Raw genomic sequence first — 20,049 nt, 5'->3', positions numbered from 1 at the left:
CTCCAGCTGTGTGCCCCCAATAGCAGTGCTAACCTGATCAGCATTTGAAAAAGGCAAGTCTGATGTAATAAAAATCAAAATATTTTACAGACCAGTTTTTCTGCCAAATTCACATCTGTTTTGTGGGTGGCTGAGGGCCACGGATGTCTCTCTTGCTTTTGTATATATTTTGTCACTGGAGCTGCACGCACAGACTAGCTTTCTTGGCATCTGTGCAAGTGTTTTGCTTAGTGGCTGACTTCATCAATAAAACCATTTTAAAGAGCATTTTCAGTATTTCAGGCTTTATTCCTTCCACTTTTCAGACAGCCCCCTTTGTGTTTCCACCGGGATATAGTTGGTTTGAATGGACTACATCTCCCAAAAGGCATTATTAGTGTGTTAAGGAAGTTGTACTGGGATGCAAGTTATCACTTTTTGCAGATATGGTTCATTAGTCTAAAATTTTATTCTGGGCAGCTGTTTACTGTAGGACTCTCCAATAGCTTCCAAAAGAAAGGACAGAGTAGGCTATTGAGGAGAATAGCAGTAGCAAGGTTTTAAAAAAAAAAATTCAGACTCAGCCCTGTGAGGTCTGTAAGATTCGAGCTTCATGATAATTTTTGTTGGGCCAGATGATAAATTGACACATTCTATCACGCAGAGATTATTTCATGAGATAACTAGGCACAAAGAGTACCTGCACATGTTAGTGCTCCTTTCTGCTGCAATGACCTATTTCCTGTGCCCCTAAAGCTGTCCCATATCCTCTCTCTCGGTGAAATACTGCAAGAAAACCCTTTCTTGAGTTATGGAAGGCAAGGACCAATGGGAATAGCAGTAAGAATTCAGACCTTGGATTTGTCTCTCTTAAAGGTGACCTGCAAAGAATAAATCTTGGCTTTGTCCCTTTTCTCCATGATGTATAATGAAGGTTTGAGGGCCAAGATCTCTAAAAGTGACTAGTGATTTTTTGGTGCCCAACCTGAGACAATTTACAGGGACCTGATTATCAGAGAGGGGGAGGGGCACTGCTCAGCACTTTCTGAATAGCGGGGTCTTTTAATGTGCCTGAAGTTGGGCATCCAAAAAACGAGATACCCAAAATCACTCTTGACTTTTGGAAATCTTGGCTGATTTTTTAAATTATTTTTTTCCCGCTTGTATTTACCTAAGAAATTTAAAGAATGTCAAGTCTTTTCCTCTCTGTTTTTGTTGGAGGTATCCGTTATGTTTTAAGACTTTTATTAAAAACTTTAACTGTAAGGTGTTGGGTGTTAAATCTTAAGAAACAGATATTTTCTTCTTCTTACAGCACATGATGCATGAAATAGGTGTTAACAGAAAAAACAAACAAACAAAACCTGTAAATAAATATTGTAAACAGTCTGAATAAAAATAACTTCCCCTCACTCAATCAGGTTTCCACCTGCTTGTTATATGTGATGTCATGATCCTACTAGTTCTCAAGCTGTCCAGAGGGTCTTCCAGGAAAAGCAGGGTAGACAAGACCTGAATTTCTGCTTTTAAACATATGTGGAAGAAAAGTTTTTTTGAAGCTGATGGGAAAGACCCTTGCAGGCCTCCTTTTGCCATGGGAAATCTAGCTCTTCTGGACTCAGTTGATGATAACAGGGATATCATCAGACAGCAAAGCGTCCTATCATTTGGAAATTTTGTTTTTTAAAAATGGATCATTTATTAAAAAAAGAAAGACACTAATTCTGCACCCAGCCATGTATGACTTTGTATATCAAAATCAGAGTGAGGAAAGGAGCGGGAGTGGGGTTAGGCAAGGCTTTGGGACTTTGTTTAAGTGTCACTATGGAGACTGTTCAAACAGACTATGTGTAGGTGTATGTGTATGTGTTTAAATATTTATTTGGTGTTACATCTTTTGAAGGGAGTCTGTCTCTTGCCCTGTCTGGAGACAAACAGCCCACTATGTTCCAGAAATGAAAGGCGTTTTCATGTGGGTTATGTGATAGGCGCCCCGGAAAGGAAGGATATTCTACCCTTGTCATCCTGCTGTCCGTTTTGCTTTACAGTGTTTTTCTTCAAATGAAGCAAGGGAAGATTATTTTAACCATTTCCTGCTCCGGAGAGGCATGTGAGTTAGGACTTCATAAGATGAATGCATAGCAAACATGAGAAAGGAAGGGAGGGGCGAAGAGCTGGGAGGAGAGAGAAGGTGAAGTGGTCTGGAGAGACCTCACAGAGTGAGTGGGAACAGATTGAATTCAGTCTGCTTTGAGAGGGTGAGGAAAGGGCTTGTGTACTGAAGGGAGTGGTGAGAGAGAGAAGAGAGTTGAATCACATCTAGCAAGTTTCCTTTGTCTCTGTATTATCCTCTGGTGTCCCTGGGACATTTCTGTCAGCTGCCTCTCAAAAAGAACCACTGGTAGGATCTCTTGGCAGTGGCAGAAAGACAATTTCTCCAGCAAAGCCCAAAACAGCATAGCTGGAAGAGAGACTCTGAAAGCTTTTTATCAGAGGCTTTTCCTGGTGTTTTTTTTTGGTATGGGGGTGGGTGTGAAGTGCTTTTGGAGGGCTGGGGGTTGGGCAGTGATGTATCAAAGCAATAACGCACATTTTAAAGCATTGATGTCCACCTAGCTGAATTGCGATTTGCAAAACTTTCCACACCCTGCATAGCCATTGGTGGTCCATGGTGTGGACAAGGACCTGCATCCAGCATGCTTTTGTCTCCTTCAATTGAGAGTGATCTGGGGTGTCCCCTTTCTGGGACTACACCCCCAGTAGTGGGCTAGTGTCACTTGCTTCTTATCCAGTACAATGCCTTTTTCTTCAAGGAGTTAGCAACAAGACCCTTTTGGAGAGGGAACCACCACAGTGCGGGATGATTGCATTGTATTCCCCAAGAGAGTTTTAAAATGGATGTAATGAAAGCCACGTGTAGAAATACCTGCTTCATAAGGACTGTTGCACTGCATCCCCAGAGCTGGGATACTACGTAAGTCCTTCCCCCAAACCAGAACTACTACAGCAAATAGCAATCTCTTATATGTAGGTGCAGGAGCAGCTCGGAAGAAAGATCTAGCTAATACACTGGCGGTCTTGTGAGGGGAAAGAGGGGTTCAGCTGGCACTGCTGCATTCAGTATCTGGAAATTAAAGAACATGCTACTGTACCACACAAGGGCGGAGTAAATCCTTGAGGTATCACTCAGCAGGGAATCTCTTGACTGTGACCAGAGACTCCCATGGGATAAAAGAGATTAACAAGCTGAAATAGGGTTTGAACCTTCAGAGAGATACTGTTTATACCAGCCCTACCTGGAAAGGGATCAGCAGTTACTGTAAGTGTTATTTTCAAGTTTTGAAGAAGCAATTGCAAGAGAGACAAAATATTAAACTGCTTTTTAAGGATGTTGTCCGACAGTGTCTCCTCTAAAGCCTGGTCTACACTACGAGTTTAGGTCGAATTTAGCAGCGTTATCTCGATTTAACCTTGTATCCGTCCACACGACGAAGCCCTTTTTTTCGACTTAAAGGGCTCTTAAAATTGATTTCTTTACTCCACCCCCGACGAGGGGATTAGTGCTGAAATCAGCCTTGCTGGGTCGAATTTGGGGTACTGTGTACGCAATTCGCCGGTATTGGCCTCTGCGAGCTATCCCAGAGTGCTCAGTTGTGACCACTCTGGACAGCACTCTCACCTTGGATGCACTGGCCAGGTATACAGGAAAAGGCCCGCGAACTTTTGAATTTCATTTCCTCTTTGGCCAGCATGGCGAGCTCACCTGCATAGGTCACCCTGAAGAGCCCATCATCACAGGAGACCATGCAGTCCCAGAATCGCCGAAGAGCTCCGGCATGGACCAAACAGGAGGTACAGGATCTGATCGCTGTAAGGGGAGATGAATCTGTGCTGGCAGAACTCTGGCTGAAAAGACGAAATGCCAAAATATTTGAAAAAATCTCCAATGGCATGAAGGTCAGAGGCTATAACAGGGACCTGCAGCAGTGCCGCATGAAAATTAAGGAGCTCAGGCAAGCCTACCAAAAAAAACAGAGAGGCAAATGGCCGCTCTGGTTCAGAGCCCAGGACATGCCACATCTATGATGAGCTGCATGCTATTCTAGGGAATGCAGCCACCACTACCCCAACCCTGTGCTTTGACTCCGTCCAAGGAGTGGGAGGCAATACAGAAGCGGGTTTTGGGGGCGAGGAAATGATGATGAGGAGGAGGTTGTAGATAGCTCACAGCAAGGAAGCGGAGAAACCGGTTTCCCCAGCAGCCAGGATCTGTTTATCACCCTAGACCTGGAGCCAGTACCCCCCGAACCCACCCAAGGCAGGCTCCCGGACCCTCAAGGCGGAGAAGCAACCTCTGGTGAGTGTACCTTGTAAATATTATACATGGTTTAAAAGTAAGCATGTTTAATTATTAATTTGCCCTGGAATTTGCGGCCAGTACAGCTACTGGAAAAGTCTGTTAATGTGTCTGGGGATGGAGTGGCAATCCTCCAGGGACATCCCCATAAACCTCTCCTGGATGTACTCCCAAAGCCTTTGCAAAAGGTTTCTGGGGAGGGCAGCCTTATTCTGTCCTTCATGGTAGGACACTTTACCATGCCAGGCCAGTAGCACGTAGCTGGGAATCATTGCAGAACAAAGCATTGTAGCGTATGGTACCAGTGTTTGCTGGCATTCAAACAACATCCGTTCTTTATCTCACTGTGTTACCCTCAGGAGAGTGATATCATTCATGGTCACCTGGTTGAAATAGGGTGGTTTTAGTAAGCGGACATTCAGAGGTGGCCATTCCTGCTGGGCTGTTTGCCTGTGGCTGAACAGAAATCTTCCCCGCTGTTAGCCACGTGGTGGGGGGAGGGGTGAAACCATCACCCCAGAGAATTGGGTGTGTGTGTGTGTGGGGGGGTTAATTGGGTTTCTGCTGCATGTGAACCCGGAAACCGCAGCCCCTCCTTTTAAATTGCCAACCCATGTTAAATGACCAACCCAATGGCTACTTCATATGGGAAATGAGGGCTCTGATGTTTGAAACCATTCCCACATGTTATGAAGGTTAAAGAAGCCAAAAGACTGTGGCTTACCATGGCTGCCTGCAAGCCGAATTCTGTTGCCCGGCCCTGTGTGAGTGATCTCTCACACCAAACCGGCAGACCCCCAATAAGAGGCAAAATGTGACCTTGTAATGAAAGCACATGTGCTATGTAATGTTAATAGCAAGGTTTACCGTGAAAGAGTGTACCCATTGTTCTATAAAATGTGTCTTTTTAACTACCACTCTCCCTTTTTTTCCCCTCCACCAGCTGCATATGTTTCTCCTTCCCAGAGCCTAGCGAAGATTAGAAGGCGAAAAAAACACACTAGCGATGAAATGTTCTCTGACCTCATGCGGTCCTCCCACACTGACAGAGCACAGCAAAATATGTGGAGGCAGACAATCTCAGAGTGCAGGAAAACACAATATGACCACGAGGAGAGGTGGTGGGCTGAAGATGGTAGGTGGCGTCAGCTTGCTGAAAGAAGGCAGGAGTCAATGCTCAGGCTGCTGGAGGATCAAACTTATATGCTCCAGTGTATGGTTGAGCTGCAGGAAAGGCAGCAGGAGCACAGACCGCCACTACAGCCCCTGTGTAACCAATCGCCCTCCTCCCCAAGTTCCATAGCCTCCTCACCCAGATGCCCAAGAACGCAGTGGGGAGGCCTCCGGCCACCCAGCCACTCCACCCCAGAGGATTGCCCAAGCAACAGAAGGCTGGCATTCAATAAGTTTTAAACTTTTAAAGTGCTGTGTGGCCTTGTCCTTCCCTCCTCCACCACCCCACCCGGTGCTTCCTTCCTCCACTACCCCTCCCGGGCTACCTTGGCAGTTATCCCCCTATTTGTGTGATGAATAAATAAAGAATGCATGAATGTGAAGCAACAATTACTTTATTGGCTCTGCAAGCGGTGATCGAAGGGGGGAGGGGAGGGTGCTTAGCTCAATGGAAAGTAGAGTGAACCGGGGGAGAGGGGGTTCAATCTTGGAGAAACAAACAGAACTTTCAGACCATAGCCTGGCCATTCCTGAAACTGGTTTTCAGAGCTTCTCTGATGCGCACCGTACCCTCCTGTGCTCTTCTAACCGCCCTGGTGTCTGGCTGCACATAATCAGAGGCCAGGCGATTTGCCTCAACCTCTCACCCCACCATAAACGTCTCCCCCTTACTCTCACAGATATTGTGTAGCGCACAGCAAGCAGTAATAGCAATGAGAATATTGGTTTCGCTGCGGTCTAAACAACTCCGTAAACTGCGCCAGCGTGCTTTTAAATGCCCAAATGCACATTCTACCACCATTCTGCACTTGCTCAGCCTGTAGTTGAACAGCTCCTGACTACTGTCCAGGCTGCCTGTGTACGGCTTCATGAGCCAGGGCATTAAGGGGTAGGCTGGGTCCCCAAGGATAACTATAGGCATTTCAACATCCCCAACAGTTATTTTCTGGTCTGGAAAGTAAGTCCATTGCTGCAGACCAGAGTTCCTGAAGATGCGAGCGTCAAGTACCTTTCCCGGCCATCCCACGTTGATGTTGGTGAAACGTCCCTTGTGATCCACTAGTGCGTGCAGCACCACTGAAAAGTACCCCTTTCGGTTTATGTACTTGCTGCCTTGGTGCTCCGGTGCCAAGATAGGGATGTGGGTTCCATCTATTGCCCCACTACAGTTAGGGAATCCCATTGTAGCAAAGCCATCCACTATGACCTGCACATTTCCCAGAGTCACTACCCTTGATATCAGCAGCTCAGTGATTGCATTGGCTACTTGCATCACAGCAGCCCCCACAGTAGATTTGCCCACTCCAAATTGATTCCCGACTGACCGGTAGCTGTCTGGCGTTGCAAGCTTCCACAGGGCTATTGCCACTCGCTTCTCAACTGTGAGGGCTGCTCTCATCTTGGTATTCTTGAGCTTCAGGGCAGGGGAAAGCAAGTCACAAAGTTCCATGAAAGTGCCCTTACGCATGTGAAAGTTTCTCAGCCACTGGGAATCGTCCCAGACCTGCAACACTATGCGGTCCCACCAGTCTGTGCTTGTTTCCCGGGCCCAGAATTGGCGTTCCACGCCATGAACCTGCCCAATTGACACCATGATGTGCACATTGCAGGGGAAACCTCCTCTTCGCTTGGTTTCGCTTTTCTTGCAGGTTATGGTTCCGCATATCCTTCTGGATAATGCGTGTGGTGTTTATAGTGCTCATTATTGCTGCAGTGGTCTGAGCGGGCTCCATGTTCCCAGTACTATGGCGTCTGCGCTGAAAAAAATTGTTTGCCGTTGCTCTGACGGAGGGAGGGGCGCCTGACAACATGGCTTACAGGGAATTAAAATCAACAAAAGGGGTGGCTTTGCATCAAGGAGAAACAGAATGGCTCCCTCAAGGATAGAACTCAAAACCCTGGGTTTAGCAGGCCGTTGATTTCACGGAGGGAGGGAGAGTTGGGGGAGAAAATGAATACAAAAGAAATCTGGTCTTTTTCTTGTTTTGAACGACTTCATCTATCTTTATACATCTTGCTGGCAGCAGACAGTGCAGTACGACCACTAGTCATCTTCATCTCCTGGGTGCTCAGCAGAAGACGGTGCAGTACGACTGCTGGCAGGACTGAATCGCCATGAGACAAAACTTAAAAGGGAAATGACCTGGCTGAGTCACTCCCATGTCTGCCCAGGCACCCCTGACCAACCTCACCGAGGTCAGCTAAAAGAGCACCCTGGAGTACGGTGACGATGGCTACCAGTCATACTGCACTGTCTGCTGCCACAAGGCAATGAGCTGCTGTTGTGTAGCAATGCAGTACCTCATCTGCCAGCACCCAGGAGATGTACGGTGACTGTGAACTGAGCGGGCTTCATGCTTGCTGTGGTATGGCGTCTGCACGGGTAACCCAGGAAAAAAGGTGCGAAACAATTGTCTGCCATTGCTTTCACGGAGGGAAGGACGGAAGGGGGGGCCTGATGATATGTACCTAAAACCACCCACGACGATGTTTTTGCCCCATCAGGCATTGGGATTTCTACCCAGAATTCCAATGGGTGGCGGAGACTGCGGGAACTGTGGGATAGCTACCCACAGTGCAACGCTCCGGAAGTTGATGGTTGCCTCGGTACTGTGGATGCACTCTGCCAACTAACTGCACTTAGAGCATTTGTGTGGGGACACATACAATCGACTGTAAAAACACATTTTCTGCAAAACCAACTTCTATAAATTTGACCTAATTTCATAGTGTAGACATACCCTTAGTGTTCCACTGCACCTGTTTAGATCAATAGTCACATGAAGAAAGCTAACAGATCCTTTGAACTGTCATAGGATCTGGAGAGGTTTGCCTATTGATGAAGGCATGAGGACGTTTCAAAAGCCAGTTTCTTTTTAAAAAATAGTAGGGTTATTTTTAACTTTATTTTCTATTTTGTTTTTTTTCTTAGGTGGATGAAATTTACCACGACGAGTCCTTGGGGGTTCACATTAACATTGTCTTGGTCAGAATGATCATGGTGGGATACAGACAGGTAAATACAGGGGTGGAGTGAGCAGAAGATGCTCTCTAGGGGAAGGGGACAGTCACAATATACAGCATGCTTAGGCTTGGGCTGAGGGATGCAATGAGCTTCCAGACTGGGTTATGTCTATAAAAACATCACCTTCAGCTAACTTCCCTGTCTGTCTGCACCCTCTCCTTTCAGATTGGTGTGTATGTTTGGGCAGATGACTCAGGATTCATTCTAGTTCTATATTAGTGTTTGCATTAGAGATCCTCTTCCTCACAGCCAAGCTTCTCCTTGAGCTAATCCTCTGTGCATATGTCTGTGGTATCAAAATCCGTTACCGTAGAAATGATTGGGATCTCAAGGTCAGCAGTCAGCATTGTAACTTCAGCACAGGACCTGCTAGGATGGAAAAACAAAGGAGCAAATGCTTTACTTTAAATGCAGATACAATTATTGTTGTTAAAAATAACTTGTGCAGTGCGGTAAATTTGCACAATGCTTTACAAACAGTAAGGCAAGTTTCCTGCTCTGATGAGCTATTTTTGATCTTTTGCTAAAGTGTGAAAGGCGAATAGATTTCTGTTTAAATATGAAATATTAGTTCCATTCCCTCTGTAAGCAGCTGTCACATGCTGTGGCTTTGCCAGACTGAAACGAAACTATCTTGAATCGCTCTCAGTTTCACGTGAGACTTGCTGAAATTCCTAGACTCCAAAGATTTTCCTTCTATAGAAGGCAGACATGAGGACATCTGTGCCTTACAGTACCCCTGTGTTTTTGATTGAGAGCTCTTACCCTTCCCCCACTGCTGCTGCTGACTACAGCTCTGAGCTGGCTTGGGAAGGGGTAGGGCAGGAGGGTTAATCTCTCAGTAATTAACATCTTATTTGGTTAACTGAGGTTAATTTTTGGTTGCAGGGATTTTCTGTCACACCACAGTGCAGCGAGAAGAAGCTTTTTGGACTGGTTCTGTGGCCTTTGGTTTTTGTTTTGCTATAGCTGCACTCATTTTGAGCTCTTCACCAAGACAAAGAGCAATGTGGAGGGCGCATGTAGTATGTAGTAAGAGTCAAGGCACAATACTCCCCTGTCGCCTTTCAAAAGGGAATTAAGTGCACAGCAACCGTGTGGTTTAATGTCTACTAGCAGTGATAATTAGCACTTACATAAACCCCAATTCAGGAAAATGTTGCTACTCAGGACAGGATTTACGCACACGCTCAAGTCCCATTGAATTCCAGTGAAGCATAGGCTTAAGTGCTATCCTGAATATGGATATACACTTAATGAAATGCTTTCCCAAACTGGGGCCCTCATGATTCACCTCTTCAAAGCAGGGGACAGGTGTTAACTAATCCTCACAACAGTCCATCAGGTAACTATTTGAATTCCTATTTTACAAATGGAGAAACCAGAGCACAGAAAGGTTAGGTGAACTGCCCTAGGTCACACAGTGAATCAGTGTCAGGGCCAGGATTGGAGTCAGGCTTAGTTTGCTTCTCAGTCCACTAGACAACATTGCCTCTCAGTGAGTGGGAGTCAAGTATCATGGGTTCAAATTCTGATTTTGTCACTTACTAGAATATTTAAATCACAGGGCTGGTCAGCTGAGGTGGAACACTGAGATCCTCTCATTAAATGTGCTATAATGTACAGCACAAGCCCAAAGTGTTGTGGTGCTGCTAGCAAAATGGCATAAAGAGCTTTCTCTGAGGTCTTGAACACCCTTAACACCTTTAAGGAGTCAAAGGGTATGTCTGCCCTACCAGCATAGCTGTACTGCCATAACCCTGTAATGTAGACACAACCTATACTGATGGAAGGGTTTTTCTGTCTGGTAACTGCTGAACTGGAGCAAATAGACATTTTATGAGCTGCTGGAGATACAGAACACCAGCATTTCCTGGAAGATACTTGATTATGAGAGAAATATTCCTGGTGAGCAGAAACTGCATGCATCCTGATGGTAGTGATCAAAGACTTGAGACAGCCCACAGTGTGGCAGGCACCCCCCAGGCAGGTGACAATAGAATATCATTTCCATCTGAGGAAGGAGATAGGGTGTCTGGCCTTTCAGCTAAGGTGTTAATGCTGGCATCTAATTGATGATGATATACTGAAGATGCAAGGGAGTCAAGAGCAGAACGTCTCAGCATTGAGAGGTGAACTAGAAGCCACAGGTTGCAATCCTGACAGGGCCAACTCAGCCTTTCATCCTTCTACAGTAATTGAGTTCCATGCAGTTTACTATGTATGGGTTATCTGAACAAGACTTAACAATCAAGATCCTCTCTGCTGTGCTTGAAGATCTTACCTAGGTTTTCATCAGATTAGGCACTTACTTTGGGATCTTTGTCCAGCATTAGCCCTCCCCATACTGCTATTCTGTTTACTGTGTGCCAGACAGCCTCCACTCCTGGGGGTGCTGCATGTCTGTAATTTCTGGGAGGAGCCAAGGAAGGATTTTTTTTTGTCCCAAATATATTCTGTTTGTGGTTTTTTTGGTCTCCTTCCTCTGAAGCATCAGAGATAGCCGTGGCTGGAGAGGAGTGGGCCAGGACTCTGAGGTGGCATGAAGCATTTTCTCTCTCTGCTTGGTTGCCTGGTTCTTGCTCATGTGCTCAGGGACTAACTGATGGCCGTACATGGAGTCGGGAAGGAGTGTTCCCCCTGATCAGATTGGCAGTGACCCTTCCTCTGCAGCACAGGATGCAGGTCACTTGCTGGGATCATCTGGGTATATCTCAATCAGTTCCCTGCCATCGGAGGGGCACTGGGCACCGGTGCACCTTGGCCCCTCCTGTTGTCTCCCTGTGGGACACAAGAGCTTAGTCTCTTGAGGGCAGTAATTCAGCTGTCTGATTTTGGCTTTTGGGTTTAGAGCGCGGGGCTGGGTGGTGTTTAGTGGCCTCTGACATACAGGAGGTCAGACTAGATGATCTTGTGGTCCTTGCTGGCTTTAAGCTATGATCTATGAAATTTAAAACACTATTTTTTCATTTTTAATGTTGTGGAAACTCTATCTGGGGATCTTCCATACCCTCTACCTCAAAACTCTGGACAGGTTCATTGTCACCCAGTAATGCCCCCTCCTTTCTTTTCACCCCCCCAGTCAGTCAGCCTGATAGAGCGGGGGAACCCATCTCGGAGCTTGGAACAGGTCTGCCGCTGGGCCCATTCTCAGCAGCGCTCAGACCCAGACCATGCTGAATACCATGACCATGCCGTATTCCTCACCAGGCAAGATTTTGGTCCTGCAGGTATGCAAGGTACTGTATTCATCTCGATCATGTATGTGCAGTTTGCTGGGCTTGGGGGAAAGCCAGTAATTGGAAGGGGTTTCCTGCTGACACAGTCTGTGTGCCTACAGGCTGAGGTTACTGTCCAGAAAGGTTTTGGAAAAAGTTATACAGATGAGAACTTAATAAAAGGAATGGAGAAAAGACAAAATTGCACCCCAGGGGGGGTCTTATTATTTTGACCTTTCCTTATGGTTCCTTACATTTTGTTAGGTTTTTTTACTGCCATTGTACATTGAGTAGATGTTTTCAGAGAACTATCCACAATGACTGCAAAATAAATTAGCTGTTACCACTCAAGAAAGATAGACCTCATCATTTTATATGTATAGTTGGGATTATGTTTTTGAATGTTCATTACTTTACATGTATCACCATTGAATTTCATCTGCCATTTTCTTGCCCAGTCACCCAGTTTTGTGAGTTCCCTTTGTAACTTTTTGCAGTGTGCTTTGACTTAACTATCTTGAGTAATTTTAGATCATCTGCAAACTTTGCCACGCCACTGTTTACTCTTTTGCCCAGATCATTTATGAATATTTTGAACAGCACTGATCCCAGTACTGATACACGAGGGTCCCCGCTATTTATCTTTCTCCATTCTGAAAACTGACCTTTATTCCTACCCTTTGTTTCCAGTCTTTTAACCAGTTACTGATCTATGAGTTGAAATCTGCCATTATTACTGAGTTTTCTGTTTTTATAGCCTCTTTTAATCTCCTTCAGCATTTCACAGTCACAGTCACCATCCTGGGCAGGTGGTTGGTAGTATATTCCTACTCCTATACTCTTATTATTCAAGCATGGAATTTCTATGCATAGAGATTCTGTAGTACAGTTTGATTCATTTAAGATTTGTACTATATTTGACTCTATGTTTTCTTTCACAAAAAGTGTCACTTCTCCACCAGCATGACCTACTTTGTCATTTCTGTATATTTTTTACTCTGATATTACTGTGTCTCGTTGATTATTATGGTCCCACCAAGTTTCTGTGATACCTATTATATCAATATCCTCATTTAATACCAGGTACTGAAATTCACCCATTTTAGACTCCTAGCATTTGTACACAAGCAGTTATAAAATTTGTCGATATTTAGTTGTCCACCTTCATGTGATGTAATTGAATGGTACTTCTTTTCATTTGACTGTTTCTCTTCAGCTCCTACCTGTATTTATCAACTTCTATCATCTCCTCTTTACTAGAATATAGATAATCCCTGTTATAGATCCTCCCCTAAGGGATGTCCCTGTTCAAAACATGTGCTCCTCATCTGTCAGCTTTCCCCTAACCCTTAGTTTAACAACTGCTATACAAAGTTTTTAATTCTACATGCCAGCAATCTGGTACCATTTTGGTTTAGGTAGAGTCAATCCTTCCTGTAAAGACTTTGTCTTTCCCAAAAGGTTCTCCAGTTCCTAAAAAAACTGAAACCTCTCCTCCCGTACTCCGTCATTTCATCCATGCGGTGAGACCCTGCAGTTCTGCCTGTTTAACTGGCCTGTGCATGGAACTGGAAGCATTTCAGAGAAAGCTACCATGGAGGTCCTGGATTTTAATCTCTTACCCAGTAGCCTAAATTTGCCCTCCAGGATCTCTTTCCTACCTTTCCCTTTGTCATTGGTACCTACATGTACCAGAACCACCAAGCTCCTCCCCAGCACTGCACATAAGTCTTGCTATGTGTCTCGAGAGATCCGAAATCTTTACACTTGGCTGTCAGTTCATCATGTGGCTCTCCTGGTCATCACAAACCCAACTAGGACTATGTTGGACATTAGATACTTACCTATCAATAATGTCCCAGGTACTGCAAAAAAACCCAAACCAAACCAAAACAACAACAATGTAAAGAAAGCATAAAACTTCAGCTTTGCTCATTGTGCCCAGTGGGAGGACCTCTGCACACAAAATATTTTAAAACCTGATTTTAAAAGGGCCAGTTCCTTGGTCACCATAGAGCTGAGAATGGGAACATTCCATGAACCCAAAAAAGCCTTCTTCCCTTGCACTTCCTGTGCTTCTGTTGGCCCTCTGACCTTAGAGGCTGAGATTATACTGTGCATAGGAACGCAAAAGCTCAGATATCAGTGAATTTGATGAAGTGCCTTCCAGCATTTCGTTTTCATTTTGAAAAATGAGTGTCTGTGGCAGGGTTTCTGTGGCCATATGAGGGTTAATTCCTTTCTTTGTCTTAGCAGGTTCCATTTTTTTGAATACCATCATTTTCAAAGGACTAGTTCCAGACTTCCTTCTACTCATTCCCTCTGTGGTGACAATGTCTGAGATTTTTGATGAAGATAATGAAACACATCAGTAACTGGAACATTGCATAAAAACACATTCATTTTTGGTTTGAGTCATTCTGGTATGTGTGGGAAGGATGAGGAATAGGAAAAGAATCCTGAGCTAGCCTCTGTTAGCTCTTCCAAGAATCAGTCTTTAGCTGATCACAGGTCCACCCTTGCTCTTCATCCACACAAGAAACTGCAGAACCTGCCAAGCCCATAGAACTCTATTCCAAAGCAGAGTGCTTTAGTCTAGTACATAGTGCAAACTAACAAACAATAGGATCTGTGTGCTTAACTGACAGACTTCATATTGGAATAGCTCCTCTTAATTTCCTAGGACCAGTGAATTCAAAGATTAATTCCAGTAGACATCCATAGTCATTCAGTTCTTCACACAGTATTTTTGAGTGAGCGGATGGGTGCCAGAATGCAGCAGCATAGCTGGCTCAAATTGCAGGGAACAGCACTGAGCCACCGACCTCAGAGTCTAGAACCATAGCATGGGGAAGTCCAACCCAATAAAACAAATTACAGGTGTCTGAATTAGCCTAAATATGTGGACTACGTGGCCATCCAACATCTTGAGAGATGAAAGGAAAGATGGCAAAGTCAGTTAGTCAATAGTGCTTAACAGTAGTGTGGGAGAAGAGTGCACTGCATGAACGGCACACCTTCCCACAGTGGCTACATATCCATTCACCAGTTGGAGGTTGGAGCACACTCTGCTTCCCGGCATGCCTGCAGGCCTCAGGCTGGGGTTTCTTATGGCTCTCCATGATGACTGCATGAGCCTTGACCTGGCTTCTCTAGACTGAGCAGTAGGCAGGGTTCTCCCAGTTGTCAGTGGGAATGCTGAATTTCTTGAGGCCTTGCTTGACCTTGTCGCTATATCAAAGTTTTGGCCTTCCTCTGCATTGTGAGTAGTTCTTGAGTTGGCCATAGAGCACAGATTTTGGCGGATGATCTTGAGGCATATGTTCCACGTGTCCCAGCCAGTGAAGTCTGTGAGTGTCCAGCGTAGTCTGCATAGACTGTAGGCCGGTTCTCTCAAGGATCTCGTAGTTAGTGATCTGTTGGTCCCAAGTGACTTCAAGGATTTTTCTGAGACAGCGAAGGTGGAAGCTGTTCAATCTCTGCTCCTGTTCAGAGTATGTGATCCAGTTTTCACAGCCGTAAAGGAAGGTACTGAGGACACAACCCTGATAAACAGAGAAGTTGTTCTTGCCTGTCTGTCAGCATGGTTACCATCTTTCGCTTTCAGGTTTGCAGTCTTTTTACAAATTGAACCAAGTGCCTCTTTGATTCCATCATAGGTACCACGAATGTCCCCTCTTTCTAAGCAGGTCTGAATTTTTTTGCACAGGTCTTGCTAATACTTCTGGGCACATTCTCTGATGGCTTTCTGGACCACAGCTGTAGCCTCTTTAAGCGTAAGAGTTCTGGACCTAGTAGAGTTGAAGTAAAGTTAAGCGATCTTGCTTCTTCTTTTCCATGAGTGGGAGCAGCAGATATTCAGGCATGGCGAACCAGTCAGGTTGTTTTTCCTTTGTTATTCCAAAGACATCCTTGGCAGTAGCTAGTGTCTTATTCTTGAAATTGTCCCACAAGGTGTCAGAATCAGGGGAATCAAGTTGATCATATTCAGAAACACACTCAAGCGCACATTGAAACTGAAGAAAAAAATGAATTTTTAAACTGAAGCAAAATAAGATTCCCTCCCTCCCCCTATAGCATGTACACAGTGAAGCCACTATAGTTAAGGTTGCAAACTGTGTCCATTATAGCATTCTGTTTTCCTATGCCCATAATTTTCCAAAACATTAATCTATTGGTTTGAAATTTTCCGTGCCTGGTCTTTGCCTGAACATAGGAATTATAATAATGGGTTAGACTAATGGTTCATCTGGCTGGTAGCTTCCTCTGCAGTGACCAGCACCAGATATGCCACAGGAAGGAGTAAACCCTCAATAATGGGCAATAATTTGATAACAGGCAGTTGCTGGAGGAAGTTTCTTGCTAAATCCAGTTAGTGGTTAGCAAGTGTTTGGAAACACGAACATCTATGTTACTGAATATTTTGTAATGCTAGCTGTGATAACTTAGGACATTTTTATTATCCATATAAATATCTCCTCATCTTTTGCATCCTCCTGTGCTTTTTGCCTCAGTAAAACCTTTTGCCAGTGAGGCTCACAGGTTAAGTATTTTTTGAGTAATTTTTTTATCATTTTCAAATGGATTGTCCTTTTAATTCATTGGGTACTGTCCTTCATTGGTGGTCTTCTGTTTTGAGAGAGTAAATTGACCTTCCTTATACCATTCAGTATTGGACTCTAAACAAAATCTATTCAATCTCTCCTCAAATAGAAAAACTTTCCATGGGTCTAATCATTTTTGTTGCACCCTCTCGGGACCATTTCAATATATTTATTTAAAAGGTTTGGCCAGAACTGAACACAGTATTTAAGGTGTGGCCCATACAATGAGATTCTTGTACTCTCAGCATTTCTCTCTGTCTTTTTCTTGATTCAGCCTGTTACATCTTGCTTGCCATTTTGACCACCACCTCACCAAGAGCAGATGATTTCGTTAAGCTCTCAAAAATTGTGCATCGGTCTTTTTTTGAAGATAATATTTTTTTGTCTGAAAGTTTGAGTTTGAATAAAGTCCCTTTAGCCATGTGAGTTTGGAGAGGGTGAACGCAGATTTTCCATGTTAAAAAATTCTCACCATACTTGTTCAAAGAGAAGGCTACATTTTTAAGAACTTGACTTGGGTTGGTTTGAAAAAAAAGAAAAATGGTATTTTAAGAAACTTATGATCCTTTGAAAATTCCAGAGTAAGCAGGCTCTATAGAAAATATACATTCTGTTTCTAAGGACAATTGGCTGAATGTCAGAAAAAATATTCAAACAAATTAGTCACTTAAAATTGCTGGGTTTTTTAGCAAACAATTTAATTGATAAGTAGTATTTCACCGGTTATTGAGCTGGTTGAATATCATTAAAAATTATTTGTTGAAAACTGACAAAATTGCCAAATAACATATTCACCAAATAGTACTCAATCCAGTCTCTCAATAAACATACACATAACATGGCACATACTGTGTGTGCGCACGCATCTCAGAAGGTCCACACTATTGAGCTCGAGTCAGAGGCAGCTACCAGAGTTGGCCATTGCACCCTGAGGGCGCATAAATAGGAATGATTGAAAGTCAGGAGTAGTCATTTGATTGACTGGTGCCTATTTGTACCATTATTGAACTCTCCTTAAGGAATGATTAGGAATCAGCTGTTTGGGAGACTGCTGCATACTTGCTAGCTATATGCCCCCCTTGTTGTCCTCCTGAAGTGTATTTGTGTTGTTTGTACCAGTCAAAGCCCCAGTAGCTCCTGTCCTGCTCCCCATCTTCCACTATTTGATTTCTCTTTAATGGCCTGGGGATTGTATTGCAGTAATGCTAGTGTGCCCAGCAGTATGGTCATAACTGGCTGTATCTGACCCAGCACAGCCCAATAAGACAACATGGTCTCTTGTCGTTCCTCCCTCCTCTCCTCTTCCCTAGTCTCTTCTGGGCTCCATGTGGCTCAGTCTTTGAGCTGCCTCCTTCAGACTATTTCAGGGAGGCTTCTTTTTTCCCTGTCCCAAATCCCTGTTTAACAGTGGCGGCTGCTAGGATACCAACCATGGAGCACCTAGAGGTGTATTACACCGTTGGCCCTTGCCCCAAATATGTAGCTTCTATGACTCTCTCAGTGCATTTCCAGAAGGTCCCTGGAAGGGCCCTGTTTATTTACCTCCTTAAGATCCCTATTTACAAACATGACTCTCATGGCCGGAACCCCAATCCATTGTCTCTCTAGAAGCCTAGAAGTCATGTCTTGTCCAGTTCCGTGTTTGCCCAGTTGACTACCTTACTTGTGACGGACCATTACTATGGGAACACTGGAACATAGCTGCTGGTCTTGGAAACTCCTTGTAGCATGAGGTAAACACACAGACAGAGAGCACAAGTGTAAAGAATTACACAACGATTTAATTGAACTCCTTTTTTCTTAACAACTGCCTTTACTGCAGGCATTCAGTCCTATCAGGGTGGCCATGGAGTCAACTACTAAAGTCTTCCGGACCTTCATTTGGGAGGAGTCCTCAGGAAACTATTCACTTTTGTGTTATTTTATCATCCTTGGCCAGCTGTACAAAGTGCTGATCCACTAATCCATTGTTTATGAATTAGATTCAGTTCCACTCACATCCTTCCCACTCCACCTTGTTCCAGAGTAATTAATATTGGTTGTTCCACCACTACTGGGTTTCTGGGAAACAAATGGCCTGGAAGATACATAGTACAGAGAAGTCACTGCAGTCACGAGCTTCCTGGAAAAATGGCAGCATAGTGTCAATGTTCAAAATAGGGATTCCAGCCAGGGGAGGGAGTCAGTCAGGCTGAAACAGTCGTTAGAGCACAGCGCCGCTCCTGTTAAGGTCAGCTGCATTGATTTATTTGCTAGCACTGATCATTGATTGATTTTAGTGGGAACAAATTTGGGCCAAAATGACTAAACATGGAAGCTACAGTAACTTAGAGATCACAGTAATAAATCTGGCACTGAGAGTTTTGACAGTGTGTCTGTGCACATTTCCGGACATTTCAGTGCCACTGCAGCAAGCTCATGTGCTTTAAAATGCCAACTTTTCAGGATAGACCAAGCATCAGTTTCCAGAGCGTGGGAATAAGATGGGCAGCGGCATGGAAAGCAGACATAGGGACAGGCTCCCAGAGTTCAGGGGCGTTCTTAGCTGACTGCTTGCCCATGCACAGAGACCTTCCCTGTGCCCATCCTCTGGAATGCAGACTCTTCTGTGCTGACAGATCACTGTGAGGCAAGCAGCATCAGGCTATGACGTTATGCCAAGGGCATTGAACCCAGACTTTCATATGTTTGAGTTCCTTTGTCACATGTGAATGGGATTGATTCTGATGGGTTCAGATTTCCACCTGAACTATTCTTACAGTTCTAATTATCCTCTCCTCTATCCTAATTATCCCAGAGAACATGGATGTTTGTGAGAATATGGTCACCAAACTCCCATCTCCTGCTGATTAGTAGCAGCTCAGCTCCATAAATAATTCATTTAGACTTCCTTTAATATCTTTACTATCCAAAAATGCCTGGTGACAAAGTGGCACAGCATGATCTGGCCCCACTTTTAATAAACCTCTGTAGAACTTATAAGCCTTTCCTTCATTAGCTGCCTTTCCCTGGATCCCAAAAAGGGTCTTTTAAAAGCCATATATTTCAGAGTTCATTCGAAAAGCTTGAATTTGAATTTGGCAGAAATGAAGTATGAAACACCCCTCCCCACAAGATTGAAAAATGGGACATCACTGAATCTGCTACGCCATGCACAGCTGACCCACTGCACATGACTTGATCGAAGGATAGTGTACTGGGTAGATGCATATCCTTCCCTGCTCTATGATCCTATCTCAGTTCCTTGTGAACATTTGTCCATGTCCTATCAGCCACATAATTCTTCATTTTTGTAATCTCTGGTCTGGAGAGCACCGGGATGTGTATAGTAGAGATCTGCAGGTCAGGATGGAAGTGCAGCATTCACACAGCTATAGGAGAGTTGAGGGGTGTTGCAGATTAGCACAGAGGTGCATTGACAAGGCTGCTTGTGTAACCTTGCACGTTAGTACACATTATGCTTACCTCTCATCCATTCCCTTTCATTAGTCCCCAAATTCACCCTCTAAAGGAACTGCTGCCCTGGCTGGGGTGCTTTTTCTATGGCCTGTTTTATATCGAATTTCTTCAGAGCAATGAGAATCATCAGCTGTATTGGGTGCTCATGGCCCGTGGCGCAGAAGGTGGCAGCCACCAATATCGACATAGAATCTGTACATTCGTCTGCTGCCTGTAGGAGGAGATGGGGTTAAA

At 44.4% G+C, this 20,049-nt stretch overlaps 1 protein-coding gene across 1 annotated transcript in view; it reads left to right on the top strand.

The window, feature by feature from the left end:
- The window catches only part of ADAMTS14 (ADAM metallopeptidase with thrombospondin type 1 motif 14), a 98,853-nt gene that overhangs the window by 48,849 nt on the left and 29,955 nt on the right, over window positions 1-20,049 (top strand). Inside the window, exons 5-6 of the mRNA XM_073354774.2 lie at window positions 8,442-8,525; window positions 11,617-11,764. Of these exons, the coding sequence (XP_073210875.2) occupies window positions 8,442-8,525; window positions 11,617-11,764 (232 nt within the window). The remainder of the gene's footprint in view (window positions 1-8,441; window positions 8,526-11,616; window positions 11,765-20,049) is intronic.

This window comes from Lepidochelys kempii, chromosome 7, assembly GCF_965140285.1.
Source record: "Lepidochelys kempii isolate rLepKem1 chromosome 7, rLepKem1.hap1, whole genome shotgun sequence".
In the NCBI taxonomy this organism is placed as follows: domain Eukaryota; kingdom Metazoa; phylum Chordata; order Testudines; family Cheloniidae; genus Lepidochelys; species Lepidochelys kempii.
Note: the sequence above shows the minus strand (reverse complement) of the source record. Positions and strands in the feature narration are given on the sequence as shown.